Source organism: Mesocricetus auratus, unplaced genomic scaffold (assembly GCF_017639785.1).
Source record: "Mesocricetus auratus isolate SY011 unplaced genomic scaffold, BCM_Maur_2.0 Super-Scaffold_4256, whole genome shotgun sequence".
NCBI lineage: Eukaryota > Metazoa > Chordata > Mammalia > Rodentia > Cricetidae > Mesocricetus > Mesocricetus auratus.
The window spans coordinates 22470786-22486272 of record NW_024429182.1 but is presented as its reverse complement, the minus strand read 5'-3'; the positions used below and the strand labels follow the sequence as shown (position 1 = coordinate 22486272).

Genomic DNA, 15487 nt, shown 5'->3' with positions numbered 1-15487 from the left:
ATAACACAGGTGTTTCTTCCCAATGTTATAGATGTGGAAAAGACAATTCAATAATGACAGCAATTGGTGGTATTGGTGGTCACAAAACTGACATTCAAGGAACTGGCTCCAGTTATAAAACAGGAATGAAACCCAAGCAGACCTGGGGAAGAATATATGTACAGTTGTCTTGTGAGAGTGGAATATATGTACAGTTGTCTCGCGAGAGTAAACTCCGCACCATGTCACCGCCACAGCAGAGTCATTGAGCCTTCCTTGATTGCCCTTTCTTGTGAATAACGTAGAATGACAGGCATTTCCTCTGTCTTTCCAAGAATTTCAGTCACAACTTTATTTTTGAAGGTGACTTTATTTCCATTTTGCAGGAGAGAAACTCAAACCTTACTGTAAAACATTGACAGGGGGTCCCAGGCCCTATGTTTTCATTCATTTCGATCCACATTGATCTTCTTTGAAAAGCACATGCACCTCATCACTTTGCTGACTCCTACTTGTGTTTAATAATGCAGCTCAGGCATCCTCATCTCCAGGAAACCACTGTGGAAGTTAATCCTGCCTCATGCCCACCATCTGCTTTAGGTGTTCTTCCTCAGTGTTGACGCAACGCTGTTTGTAACATACCCCAACTGGGAATTTGTTAGCTCACAAAGAAATCCAGGGCGAGATGCTTGCTTCATTTAGTTTTGTACTCAGTAAACACTTTTTTGAAAAATGGAATATCCTGAGATGGAGCCAAGCCTAGGGAGTCAGTTCCCTGTGATGTTTCTCATTCCTGAATACAGCTGGAAGCAAAGCAAAGATCATTGCTTTAGTGGGCTATCTATAAGCTCCAGCCTTCCAGAAACAAACTCAAATGAAAGATGGGCTACTCCCAGCAGCCATGTGTCTTCATAAACACCAAACCTGAACGCATGAGGTCTCAGACTGGATAGAGGAGGAGACAGCACAGTTGATGGTCAGGAAAAGTCTCTAGAGTCAGGCTCCTTAGATTTGAACCCAGTCTCCATCATCCTCACTAGTTGACTTAGCTTTTTCTTGGCCTTGAGTTCTAATTTCTCAAATACAGAGAGCACAACTTTCTTGTGTTATCTGTTGCTATGTAAGAGTACACAACAAAATTTATGGTGCAAAACAATAAACCTGTATTATTTCCATGTAACTCTGTGGTTAGGAGTTTGGGAGAGAGTCTGTGCGGTTGAGACACTCTTGTGAGGTTGCAGGTGCTGGCTGCAGCTGTAATCACTGGAAGCTTCAACTGAGGCCGGAGGAGCCACTCTCACGATGATACATCCTGTGACTGTCCAGGGGCAGCTCAACAGCCGCTGACCCAGAGCAGCATGACCTGTTTTCTGAAGGCCTCAGGCTTTCTTCCTTTACATCCTGTGGGTTAGAAGGAAGTCACTGGCGCATCCCATATTCACAAGGAGAAGCATGTCTTACCTTTTGTAAAGAAAAATATCGAAAGCGTTTGTTACTTTAAAATCATCACATTTATTTCCCAAAGTTGAGTGAGAATGAACTGAGATATTAACTGCACTGTACTTAGCATAAGACTTAGCACCAAAAACGTTTGTTCCTCTCTCCTACCTAGAATTACTCTTTTCATAGATGAAAAAATAAAAACCAGAACCAAAACATGGAGCTGCTGTTTATTTGAAGGCTTTAAAAAACAAAAACAAACAAAAAATCCCCTAACTCTTTACAAGAGTAAAGCAAAGACCCTAAATTCAAATTAGTGACATAACCCATTAAAGTTTTCTGTAGCATTCTTGAAATAGAAAGTTGTTTGTGGATACATACTTTTATTTTTTTTATTCTTTTAAACAAATTTGATATTAGAATTACATTTCACCCTTCCCTTTCCTCTCTTCAAACCTTCCCACAACATGCCTCTTTGTTTTCTTTCAAATTTATGGCCTCTGTTTTCATTGTCATTATATGTATACATGGAAAATATGACCTGCTTAGTCTGTTCGGTGTTATTTGTATGAATTTTTCAGGGCTGAGCATTTGGTATTGAATAACAAATTGGAAGACTGTTCTCCTGCCCTCAGCATTCCTAAATTGCCTATAGCTCTTATTGTAGGGTTGAGGCCTCATGGCTTTTCTCTACCTACTTTGGTATGTCTATTGTTTTCCTTGTTCAGCTCATGCTTAGGTAGTCTTGTTGGTAGATTTCCTTGGGAAAGAGTGACATCTATGTGACAAGGAGCAAAGGAAGTATAGCTGGTGCTGGCAGTGGATGGTGACCTCTGAAGAGTTGCCTCAGGAGGAGGGGCTGAATCTAGGAAGAAAGGGTCTACTTGTGATGGGCAGTCTCTTATCCAGCATACCTGAAATAGCCATGCTAACCTTGAGGTAGGAGTGTATATGCCCAAAAGTGGTATTGCCAGGTCTTGAGGTAGACTGATTCTCAATTCACACTCACAGCACAAGGATGTTTGCTCAACTGTGTTCACAGCAGCATCATTCATAGTAGCCAGAGATGCCCTCAACCGAAGAATGGACAAGGGAAAGGTGTACATTTACACAATGGGGTACTATTCAGAAATAAAAAAAAAATGACATCTTGAAATTAGCGGGCAAATGGACAGAAGTAGAAAAAGCCATCCTGAGTGAGGTAACCGAGACCCAGAAAGACAAATATAATACTCATAAGTGGATATTGGACATAAAACAAAGGGCAACCAGCCTACAGGACACAACCCCAGAGAAGCTAATAACAGAGAGGATCAAAAGAGACTTATTGGGTTGGCCTAGGAAGGGAAAAAGACAAAATCTCTGAAGTAAATTGGGAGTTTGGTGGTAGAGGAGTGGGGGGGGGATGGAAGGGGAGAAGGGAGGAAGGAAAGGGAGTGGGGAAAATGTATATCTCAATAAAAATAATAATTATTCACCAAAAAAAGCTGATCATGGCTCTCTGTGTCTGTAACCCCAGCCTTGCTAACAGCACCTTCCACATCACATAGAAATTTGTTTGACTCCCTCTGTTTATAGGGCTCCACCCCACAGTACCATATGCAACACAAGGGAGACGGTCAATAATTTGAAGAAAAAAAAAGACTAAGTCATTAAACTAGCTAAGCCACTTAAAATACTACATCTTTATAAGTCAGTCTGCTATGTCTACTTACATTAAACTGAACAATTTCTTACTCAAATGAAACCAAAGGGATATTTTCTTTAAATGTGTAACTTGGGAGTGGGGAGGAGAGACTAGAAATGTTGACTAAAGATGCATTTAGGCATGTTTAAATCCACTGTTCTTTTTTTTTTTTTTTGTCTCTTTTCCTCTTTGCTGTTTGGTTTTGTAAATGTTTAAAATGAACTTAATTTTAAATGATTTTAATGTTAATGATATTTTTTTCATAAATGATTGCTTTAGGATTCAGAGTGTGTGCCTCTTTAGTCTACCTTTAAGTAAACATATAATGGTTCATGTAGAAATAACCTTATAGTATTACTGTTTAAGGTACCTTCTCTTGCCCTCTGCTGTCTAGATAGTTCACTTCTGTGTTTACTAGAACTCTCACAGCACACAGTTACTATTTTTCTTTAAGTGGTCAGTTATTTTGCTAAGTAATTAAAAATAATCATGCATATATTTAATATGCTTAGGCTATTTGCTCCTTTTAAAAATGCTTTATGCTTTTTTATTTTATGTGCATTGGTGCTTTGTCTGCATTTATGCCTGTATGGTGTCAGATCACTTTGAACTGGATTCCAGACAGTTGTGAGCTGCCATGTGGGTGCTCAGAATTGAACCCTGGTCCTCTGGAAGAGTAGCCAGTGCTCTTAACCGCTGAGTCATCTCTCCAGCCCCTATTTGTTCCTTTATCAGAGGTATCAAGAATTTTCTTTCTGCACAAGGACCTTCCTTTACTACTTTCAATAGCTCATCTCTGCTATTTGATGAATTCTTCTGCTCTGAAAAAGGTCTTCTTTGTTTGCACTTGTAGGAGATTTTGCTGGCTATAGAATTCTGCCTAACAGCATTTCTTCTTACTCTACTCTTTGCTTGCTTGCACTGACTCCGATGAGTAATCTACTGCCTTATCTTTCCAGCTCTTGTCTTACCGCCCTAGCTCCTTTGGCCTTCCTGAAGTTGCAGCTTTGGCTCTTCTGTCCAGACTATTGGTTCTGCCTGGGCCTGGAGACGCTCTACATAGCGAGCCCAGCTATTTGCACTGTGCTCACTTCACATTTCTCTTGATTCAGATTTCAGCACTCTAGACTGTTTATTGTGTGAAAACTAATGCATGTTTTTTCTGTTTCTGTTTTTGCTTAGACTTTATTTAATGCACCAGGATAAATTTGATTCTTCATACTCTTCTGCTTTTTGTTTGTTCATTTGTTTTTTTCTGGAAGCAGAACTTCTGAATGTCAAGCCAAAGTGATAAATGCTTAAAATATAATAACTAACTTTTGACTGTAAAACTCTCTTCTCAGAATTGACCTATATTTTCCATTAACTAAAAATTACCGACTCATTTAAAAAGCCTATTTAATGCCATAACTGTTTGATGTTGTTTCTTTTCTTCCAGGGAACAGAAAACACTCAAACTGGATTTTAAGTCATTGTACATTAACAATAAGCCACAAGTCGCAAAATGTGATCCTGAACAAAATGTTTCAAGCGACTGAGGAAAGAAAACTGACCTGCCGTTTTGAAACACTGGTCTAAAACGAACTGTTCTTGTAGGAAATTACAACTGGAAAGTTTTGTTTGACTCTTAATATACCCAAATGAAAGGTACTGTCAACGTGTTTCTCACCACAACTGGGATTATGTGAGGTTCCCTGTTATCTTGACATGATCACCAGGGAAGGGAACACTGGAGAGTAACTGAAGGACACCAGTCAAGATGACTTCCGAAGAAATGGCAGCTTCCATCCTCATCCCTGTGACCCAGAGGAAAGTGGCTTCTGCCCAGTCAGCAGTGGCAGAGGACAAGAGTGAAAATGTCTTGGATGCCCATATTCCAAAGACATGTGCTGGCAGGCACAGCGGCCAGATCCCTCATACCATCTCACAGTGGAACAAACCTGAGGCCGGGCCTTCTAGAAGTGATTTATCCCAGTTATTCCCAATAGCAAGTGGGGAAGTAATGAGTGATGAGAACCACAATGAAAAATGCTGGGAGAAAAACCTACCAGATTCTGTGAAAAACCACGCCATTAACTGCAACAGCTTACTGCAAAGCCACCAGAGTGACCGTCCTCAGAGTCAGCTTTGTGTAGCCTGTGACTCTGTCTCAGGAGAGGACCTGTGTTTGCAAACTGGAATTTCTTCTCCACTGGAAAGGAAGGTGTTCCCTGGGATTCAGCTGGAAATGGATGATTCTCCTATGAATGTAAGCCCTTTGGGAAACGAGCCTGGACTCACAGGGACCAGGGGACCTCACCCTGACAGCAACATGGCAGTATTTCATTTCCGTTATGAAGCTGACAGAACAATATCAGATGCTTTCCACACCCTGTCAGAAAAATTAATCTTGGATGACTGTGCAAATTGTGTGACTCTTCCCGGGGGGCAGCAGAAGAAAACTTGCATGGCATATACTTGTAAACTAGTGGAACTGACAAAAACCTGTGGCCGTAAGAATGGGCAGCTGCAGTGTGAGCCTTGCAGCTCACTGGGTGACGAACACCTGTGCTTTGAAAGCTCCTGCCAGCAGGCTGATGATGTGCTCTGCTCGAGCCGCATGTTTTTCAGGGAGGGCTTTGCGCACAATCCACCTGCCAAGACTTTTCTGAGCCCTTTGGAGGATTTCTCTGACAATTGTGAAGACGGAGACGAGTTTTTTAAAAGCAAAAAAGAACGGTCCACCTTGTTAGTCAGAAGGTTTTGTAAAAATGACAGGGAAGTTAAGAAGTCTGTGTATACTGGAACTAGAGCAATCATGAGAACCCTGCCTTCCGGCCATATTGGGCCAGCTGCTTGGAAACACGTTGAGCAGAGAAGAGCAAGGCTCATAGGACCTTGTGGGGATGTAATGGAACCTCTGTCAGCAATAGATGTAAGGCCACGTGGTACCCAACATCTGACTGAAGCCCAGTGGTGTCTGGTAAGAGTTTGTGTTTATTCCATCCCTTTTCCTCCCTTCCTTCATTCCCCCTTTAGGAGTTTTGATATAGGGTCTAACTATACAGGTCATACATAGGCCAGGAACTTGCTATGAATATGACCTCGCTTGTCCTTTAACTCATAACCCTCCTGACTTAGCCTCCTGAATCTTGAGATTACAGGTATGTGCACCTCTGTCTTTCCATTATTTGATTAAACTTGACCTTTTTAAAAAATATGAATTTCTATTGCTTTAATTAACAGATAAAACAAGGGGTCAAAATATGATTCTTAGAGGAATTATTTGTAGTTATTGGGAAGTAGATATTCCAATTGATAGCTCCCAAGTCTAAGTTGACTCTACAGCAATATAGGTCATAAAATATAGACAAGGCTATGTAGGGAATGGAGAACTTAGAGGTTTTATGATGACAGAAAAATGACTTTGTGCATTAGCTTTGGAGATGCATTCCCAAATTGGTTTTTTTTTTTTTTTTGGTTTTTTTCGAGACAGGGTTTCTCTGCATTGCTTTGGAGGCTGTCCTGGAACTCGCTCGGTAGACCAGGGTGGCCTCGAACTCACAGAAATCCGCCTGTCTCTGCCTCCCGAGTGCTGGGATTAAAGGCGTGTGCCACCAGCGCCCGGCTCCAAATTGTTTTTGTACTGCATGATCTACTGTGGCCTTTAGCTTTATGGGCCTGAAGGAGTTTAAATCTTGAGGCTTCTATTTTATAGCCAAAGGCTTTTCTACCTTTCTTCTCTCTTAGACTGTGTGTGTGTGTGTGTGTGTGTGTGTGTGTGTGTGTGTGTGTGTGTGTGCTGTGTACTCCTTCAATGAATGTGTACCCTTTTACCAAATGAAACAGGAAGCATTAACAATGGAGAAAATTATGTTGACTTACATTTATGAGACACAAGATGGTTTTGAAATTGTGAGACGGTAATTTAAATTCATCTTTATTGCCACGTGGACCATTGTTACCTGGAAATGTGATAGCTAACTGAATTTCCAAGCAGTAAGGAATGTAAGTAGGGTATGACTTGCTTGGGACTGAATTTTGACATTGTTAGCCTCATGTTCTAGGAAATCCCTCTAATGTGGACAAATCGAGACAATTGGTCACCCTAAATAGCCATAATATTATAATATATCTACCATAACTATAATATAAAGTGAAAACGTGTTATTTTTATTAGTGGCAAGATCAGTTACTTCTACTTCTACCTAGATTTCTGTAGATATTTATAATTAAGGAAATGATAAATTTCCATATAAGGTTACTAAGAATATTCATTTTTTATTCTCATCTAAGTTTCCAGGCCCTCCAAGAATCTAGGTTTCTCGCTCTTTAACCATACACAACCAGATGACTTGCTCTGGGCCCCATCTGTACTGCTGAAGACAGAACCATATTTTTTACCTATTTCTTGCTTCTTTTCATTCTTTTCTTTCTTGTGATAGAATCTCATGTAGTCCAGGATGGTGTTGAACTTACTGAATAGACAAGGCTGGCCTTGAACTCCTGATCTTCCTATTTCTACCAAGTGATGAGATTACAGGATTACACCATCATTCCCCAATCACTTATTCTTGTCCTGGCTAAGCATTCCCACTTCCTTTAGCCATTGGGTATGGGAAATTGTTTCTTGAACTTTCACTTTTCAGTTCTTCACACTTCCTTTTTTTTGAAATATCACTGCTGTGTTTTCACCTTGGGTATCATCATTGATCATAGAAGGCTGACATTGTCCAAAGGGGGTGGGGAGTGCGGAGATTTCCCTGGGAAGCAGAAATAGAGGAGATCTCCCAGTTGGACTGGGGGAGGGTGGGGATGGGAACTTAAGGGATCTGGCTGGGGGATGGGCAGAGGGAGACAGTGCTGAGAGAGATGACTGGAAAGGTGGGATTTACAGAGTCAGGCAGAAGCCTGGTGCAAGGGAAACCTCTACAAGTCTGCAAGGATGGCCCCAGCTAAGACTTCTGGCAGGAGTGGAGGCATAGCCTGAACTGGCCATCCCCTGTGATGGGACTGGTGAGTACCCTGTGTGTCATCAGAGAGCCTTCATAAAGTGACTGATGGAGGCAGATTGGGAGAGCCGCCAAACCCTCCCATTCATTTCAGCGTCTGCTGATGGGGATCATCCCACTCTCTCTTGTTTGAGGTATTTCAGACTTGGCTCTATTATGCTGATTACAACCATGGACCCATTAGTCAGGTCCCACCAAGGCTCTCTCAATCAGAGTTTCAGATTTGGGAACATTGTGAATATTTTTTCAAAGTTCCCTTGAAGATTTTGAGTTCTGGGGAACCACTGGCTGGCATTAAACAGAGTGCTTTGCCATTTTGTTTTAATCTATATGTGTAGCAAGTATTTGTTCTGCCATATAGATCCAGATAGGGCTTGGGCTCTTGAAAGCATTAAGGGTATTGTCTGACATATGGAAGCCTTTCTGTTTGTTGTCCATTCACCACAGCCAGAGTGGGTTCATTTCTACACCTCTTCCTCTGATCCCCCACGAAACCTGAGTCATTCAAGACACACAATACAGACTGGCCTGTCTTGCCCTGCACTCTGAAGACTTGCCTGTCAGCTCTCCACCATGAGGCTGCTGCTGATGACAGCATGCCACCCCTCTCCCCATGAAAGGATAGATTTCTAAAAATCACGTACACTTGAGAGCACATGAGAAACTTCAGGATAGCAAATGGAATGCTGTCCTGGCTTCTGAAGGAGGCTTGTGTTGGGTGTGAGTTTTAGGATGTGAGTATGCTTCCTGATGGCTTCCTCCACCCTGAAGCTAAAGGGAAGTAGCATGGAAACACCTTGTCAAGCTGGTTAGTTTACGGTGAAAAGAACTGAGGCAAGCTGACTCAGTCTCTAGGAGAGGTCACCACAGCTCTGTTAGAGAGGGCCTCAGGAACTGCTCTTCCCTTCATCCTGCTGCTTTTTGGAGCTGTGGGCATTGTCTTAATTGCCACTTACCGTATAGCTGGGGTTGGGCTGGCTGTCCTGTCATTTCTAGGAGGAGTCGGTCAATGAGAGTTCCTTTTCAACATGCACGCTACACTGTGTCAGAAAGTCACTGGTCCTTATTCTCAGCAGCTTGCTCTTTAGTTTTCAGTCTGGCGGAAACGCCTAGCAATTTGGCACAGCTGAACTATGTTCGCTTGCCTCAGGGCTTGTGAATTACCCTCTTCATCACGAGGCACTGGACCACCGTGGTACACTCCCATTCTGTTTTCTGATTGCTCCATGTGTATCCTGCCCGGCTGCTCAGTCAAGTTGTAAACTTACAAAGGGCTAGGAGAGAGCCCTATGCTTTACCCCTCTCTATATAATAACACAAGCATAATGCCAGACGCATTATGACAATGACATGGTTAGAAACAGACTCTGGAGTTAACCCAAATTTAAATTACGGCTTGGGATCCAAAAGTGATTGACAGGCCAATCTCTTTGCTTCTAATTGCTTTTCATGTAAACCAGGCATAAAGGTGCCATTGTGGCCCCTCCACAGTGAGATGCTATCTATCCTTCACACAGTGCTGAAAGCCGTGAGAGCTCCTGTCCTCCAGACCTTTCATTTTCTGCTCCTTTATGCCTTTTGGTGGCCTTGCGGGGAACTTTACACCAGTATGAATTCTGATACTCAGTTTACCCTTCATACCTACAGGCCTTGCATCCATGAACTCCATCCGATGCAGATAGAGAGTTTCTGAAAAACTTTGCTAGGACTGTCGTTTAGTGATAGAGCGCTTGCCTATCACATATAAAGCCCTGAGTTTAAACTCCAGGGACCACCTCCTCCATCCTACCCACAACGTTTAGCTGGGTCTGGTGGCATAGACCTATAATCTCAACTACTCGGGAGCCTGAGGCAGGACAATCACAAGTTCAAGGTCACTTAGTGAGACCCTGTGTCAAAATAAATGCAAAAAAGTCTGAGGACGGAGCTCAGTGGTGTTGTGCTTCCCTAGCATGTGTTAGGCTCTAGGTTCAGTTCCACATCGCTCTCTCTCTCTCTCTCTCTCTCTCTCTCTCTCTCTCTCTCTCTCTCTCTCTCTCTCTCTCTCACACACACACACACACACACACTCACTCACACACTCACACATTAGAAGCATATATAGCTTTTTTTGGGGTCATTATTCCCCACTCAGCATAGCACAACAATTCAAAGTGTATGCAGGGTGAATAGGTAGCATGCAGTACTATACAATTTTATATAAAGGACTTGGATTCTGTAGTTTTGAGTTTCCACGGGGTCCAAGGAGCAACTGTGTTATCTTAGCCTATAACGTGACCTCCCAGTCCTTCCTATGTATTGCAGGCCTGTGTTACTCATCTAATTAGTTCCTTGGCATTACATTTTCACTGTTTCCCCCTGGGTGTGTTGATCAGAACAGTCCAGTGAATTTATATTTTCACAGCTGTGTGGAGAGAATAGGTTTGGATGAAGACATTAATGAGGATTCATGTTTGCTGACTAACCAAATTGCTAGCCTCCTCCTGCTTGTAAAACATTAAAGCACACCCCACCCCCATCCAGTCCCATGTGTACTCCCCCCTGCTCTAAACCTATTGGCTCAACAAAACGGAGTCTTTGGCAAATAGCTAAGATCTGCAGGGTAAAGATAGGAGTGTTTATCAAAGAGGAAAAAAAAATCTCTTCCTGTCTGAATTTCCGAAAGTTCAAAGCCTGGAGTTGTCTTACAGGTGGATTGAAGGGCAGAAGGTGCCTGCCTTCGTCTTGACAAACCTGCCTGTGTAACTCTAGCTCTACTCAGTAGTGGTGGAAGGGAAGCTGGGCGGTCAAGGCAGAAACGTCACCAACTACTGTGCTAGCACTCCAAGGGTTTCCCATTGTTGATCCTTCAGAGGGGTCACTCATTCTTCATGAGTATGGACGGCAAAGCACAGAAGGTTCATGTCAACTTTTAAAAAGAACAGGAAAAAATTTAAGAAGATATTATATAGGAATATATCTCACTTTTAAACATCTGAGTAGAAAACCTGAAAATACAAAAGGTGGGCACAGAGAGCTTCTATGACTGCGCTGCCTCTCTCTAAAATGCTGGCTTTTTTTTTCTGCAGGGCTCAGAACATTAAACTTAAGAGTCAAGGACGAGCTGAGCAGTGATACCTTTGTTGGTTAAATGTGCTAGAAAGAGAGGAGAGAAGGAGAGGGGTGTGAGTGTGTGTGTGAGTGTGTGTGAGTGTGAGTGAGTGTGTGTGTGTGTGTGTGCTGGGAAACGAACCTATGACCCCCTGCTTGCTACACAAGCGCTCTACCACTGAGCTATTTTCTTTCAAATGGAGCAAAACTAAATCTTAGGAAAAAGCTATTGCCTCTGATACATGACCCCCTGGTAATAAATTCATACCCTAAGCTGTAACTCGTATAAATGACCCAATCCTTTGAGCCTCACTGTCCATCCTAAGAGGTACCTTTAAAATAGCAACAAGGCTTTGTTTTCTGCTTTAAGCATTCGGTTGCCCTGGAGATCAGTGACAATTTGAACCTTGAAATAATTAAAATTTCATCAGGTACTTAGACTAAGCTGGAAGCCAGTGCCTGGTGAGCTGCCTGGCAGCTTCTTCCTTTCCTGGGGCTTCAGCAACATTTATGACGTGTGATTTGGAAGGAGCTGCCCTTTCCTGCTGATTGCTCTGAGAAAGTGGGTTCCAGAACAGCTAAGTTATGTCCAGTGCATCAGTGATGAGCTGTCTGAGGCCAGCCCTGGGATGACGAAACTAACCATCTTGATTGATTAGCTGACCGAGGACAGCTGGGACAGCGTCAATCCATCTCTCCTCATCTCTGAAGTCAGCTCTTTGGTGTAGGAACTGATAAAAGATGGAATGAAAGCCTTCCACTCTGGCTTGAGGTGTATGCATTTCTGGCTACTACAACTCTTATGGCAGCCTTGGGACAAGGTCAGCATTCGGACCCTCCCCCCTTTCCTGCAGTTGTCCTGTGTAGATTGAGATATCAACTTCAGAGACCTATCTCTTAGATTGGCCATTTATATGTGGCCTGAGAATGATCAGAGTCAACAGGCAAGGATGATGCCATCAGGACCTGTTCTCATCCCTGCCCTGCATTTTACAGGATAGGACCTCATGACGCCATAGTCATGAGCACTGAGAGTTTCCCTCTCAGGGAATAAGCAGACAGTAGACAATTGGGCTCATAGACTTCTTGTGGTGATGGGGAGGTTTCCACCCTGACGACCAAGTGATTCAGCATTCAGGGGCTTGAAGCATCATTGCAGGACTGGGTGTGACCATTCTCTGCCCTTCATGACTAGACTAACTGGTGGTTTGGTCCTCCCTGAAAAACTGTTCTCTGATTGGGATGCTGACTCATGCTCTGGCCCTCAAAAGCACCAAAACAGGCATGTGATCTTTCCTATGGGACTATGGACACATGCAGAGCTTAAGAGTACAAACTCCCAACTCTTACAGTAGGCCACTGCCTTGACCTCTAAGCCCTTCCCTGAGCAGGCTCTAGACCCTCAAACCCCAGAAAGCTCAACAGAACCCCCCACGCAGTCTTCAGCAAGATGAATTCCTGCAGGTCTGTCAGGGATGAGAAGTATCACATCTCCTTTGAAGCTCAAACTCTGTCTCCTTGTTTGAGGGAAGGGATGCTCCAATATCTTCTCTTCTCAAACGTCTTTGTTGAGATGCAGTTTTCCCATTTGTACTCAGAAATAAATGTACCCTTCACTACAGTTAGTCTGGAATACTTTCATCTCCTAAAGGAAACCCTGTGTCCTTTGGTGTCACCCCTAAACCCCCCACTCTTCTTTAACCCTATGTATCCAATATTCTTTCTGTCTCTATAGAATACACTGTTCTGGGTTTTCATACTCATGATCATACAAAGTATCTGATATTTGGGAATGGCTTAATTCGCTTAGCTCTAGCATTTTCAGGCCAGTTGACACTATAGCATGTGTTAGTACCTCCTGATGCTTAGTGTATTCCATTGTATTGTGTTTAACCACTCATCAGTTGCTGAACATCAGGCTTTTCCCATTCTGAGGCTATTATGAGCAGTGCCTCTGTGAACTTTTCTCTGAAGGGCTAGGGCTTGAACTCAGGGCCTCTTATTTGCCAGGCAGATGCTATGCCACTGAACTGTATTCCCAACCCTGTGGACACACAAACAAAGATTTTTGTGAGAACACACATTTTCTAATCTTGTCAGTACACACCCAGGCATGGGTGCCTGGGGCCTGTACCTCTACATTTGATCTTTTCAGGGGTCCCCAGACAGTGTCTCCAAGCACCTGCTTCATCCCCACGGCGATGCCCGAGGCACCAGTGTCTCCACATCCCTAGCCCTGGTTGGTATCTATTGTCTCTGTCTCTGCATACAGCCATCCTCCTTGGATGCGAAGTGATAATTTTATCATAGCTCTCATTTGCATTTCCTGATAGTTAAGGACTCTGAGCACTGTCTCATGCGCTTGTTGGCCTCTTGTGTTTGTATGAAGAAATGTCTGATACTGAGCCCAGGTCCTCGCACATGCTAGACAAGCACGCAACCACTGAACAACCACAGCCTCTTTGCCCATTTTAAAACTGAGCTGTCTTTCATTCCAAGTTCTTTATATATTGTGAATATAAGTCCATGATATATATTTGATTAGGGTATAGATATAGTGAATGAAGGTCTTAAAAATGGCAAAGGTGCTTTACAGCTTTAATATCCAGTGAGACTTGTTGAATATTTCATTTGGACATCAGTTTGTTTCTCCCCTTTCTTGATCTTTCTCATGTCACTCTGCAAGCAACAGTTTTTTTTTTAATTTTAAATAGCTTGTTTTACATGTCAATCCCAGTTCCCTCTCCCTCCCCTCCTCCCGCACTCCCCTTCCACCCTCCCTCCCACCCTATTGCCAAATCCTTCCACATAGGGGATGTCTAGAGTCTATCATTTTACTCTTGGTAGGGTCAAGGCACTCCCCTAAGAGTCCAGGCTGAGAGAGCATCTCTCTTTGTGCTATAGGCACATGAAGACAGATTGTATACCAGGGATAGACACTGATCCACAGCTCAGAGCCCCATAGGTTGTCCAGGCCTTCTCACTGACACTCACATTTGGGGGGTCCAGATCAGTCCCATTCTGGCCTCCCCACTGTCGGTCTGGGGTCCAAGAGCACTCCCCTGTTCAGATCAGCTGCCTCAGCTGGTTTTGCCAGCCCATTCTTTGCCAATTTGCTCATCATTCCTCTCTCTCTGTCACTGGGTTCCTTGGGTTCAGTTCAGTGCTTAGTTGTGTGTTTGCCTCTGCTTCCATCAGTCCCAGGATGAAGGCTCCCGGATAGTTATAGACATCAAGTTCATTATCAGGAATGGGCATTCGAGGTGGTCCTTCCACTATTGCTTAGCTTGCCAATTGATGTTATACCTTTAGATCACTCGAGGTCACTCTGGTGCCTGATCTGTCTTCGATCCTATGATTCCCTCTTCCCCTATTCTACCCCCACCCCCTCAACTTCCTGTTCCCCCATGACCAACTCCCTTCCTCTTTACCCCCTCTATTCTTCCCAGGTCCCACTACCCCCCTCGCCCTGTTCCCCATCCATTCAGAGGATCTTGTCTCCATCCTCTTCTCTTGGGTACTATGCATATATGCATATCTTTTAGGTTCTTTCCTGTTTCCCAGACTCTCTATCTGTGGAAGTGCAGACTGGCACTATCCTGATCCATATCTAAAATCCATATATGAGTGAGTACATACCATGTTTGTCTTTTTGCGACTGGGTTACCTCACTCAGGATGGTTTCTTCCAGTGCTATCCATTTCCCTGCGAATTTCAAGATTCCATTGTTTTTTTCTGCTGAGTAATACTCCATTGTGTAAATGTACCACATTTTCTCTATCCACTCTTCAGTTGAGGGGCATCTAGGTTGCTTCCAGGTTCTGGCTATTACAAACAATGCTGCTATGAACATAGTGGAGCAGATGCCCTTGTTGTATGAACCTGCCTCATTTGGATAAATGCCTAAGAGTGGAATTGCTGGGTCTAGAGGTAGATTAATTCCCATTTTCCTGAGGAATCTCCATACTGATTTCCAAAGAGGCTGTATGAGTTGGCATTCCCACCAGCAGTGGAGGAGTGTTCCTCTCTCTCCACATCCCCTCCAGCATAAATTGTCTTCGGTGTTTTTGATTCTAGCCATTCTGACAGGAGTAAGATGGTATCTCAGAGTTGTTTTGATTTGCATTTCCCTGATGGCTAAGGATGTTGAGCACTTTCTTAAGTGTCTCTTGGCCATTTTAGCCTCCTCTACTGAGAATTCTCTATTTAGCTCTGTACCCCACCTTTCAAGTGGATCCTTTGGTGTTTTGGAGACTTGTTTCTTTAGTTCTTTGTAAATTTTGGAGATTAGCCCTCTGTC

The 15487-nt window shown here is 43.3% G+C and overlaps 1 protein-coding gene across 4 annotated transcripts in view; it reads left to right on the top strand.

Moving 5' to 3' along the window:
* Positions 1-15487, top strand: part of Plce1 (phospholipase C epsilon 1) — a 281607-nt gene that overhangs the window by 39310 nt on the left and 226810 nt on the right. For all 4 annotated transcript variants that reach the window (XM_005063631.4, XM_040744913.1, XM_040744911.1 and 1 more), the window contains exon 2: positions 4545-6068. In XM_005063631.4, the coding sequence (XP_005063688.1) occupies positions 4866-6068 (1203 nt within the window). In that variant the 5' untranslated portion in view covers positions 4545-4865. The remainder of the gene's footprint in view (positions 1-4544; positions 6069-15487) is intronic.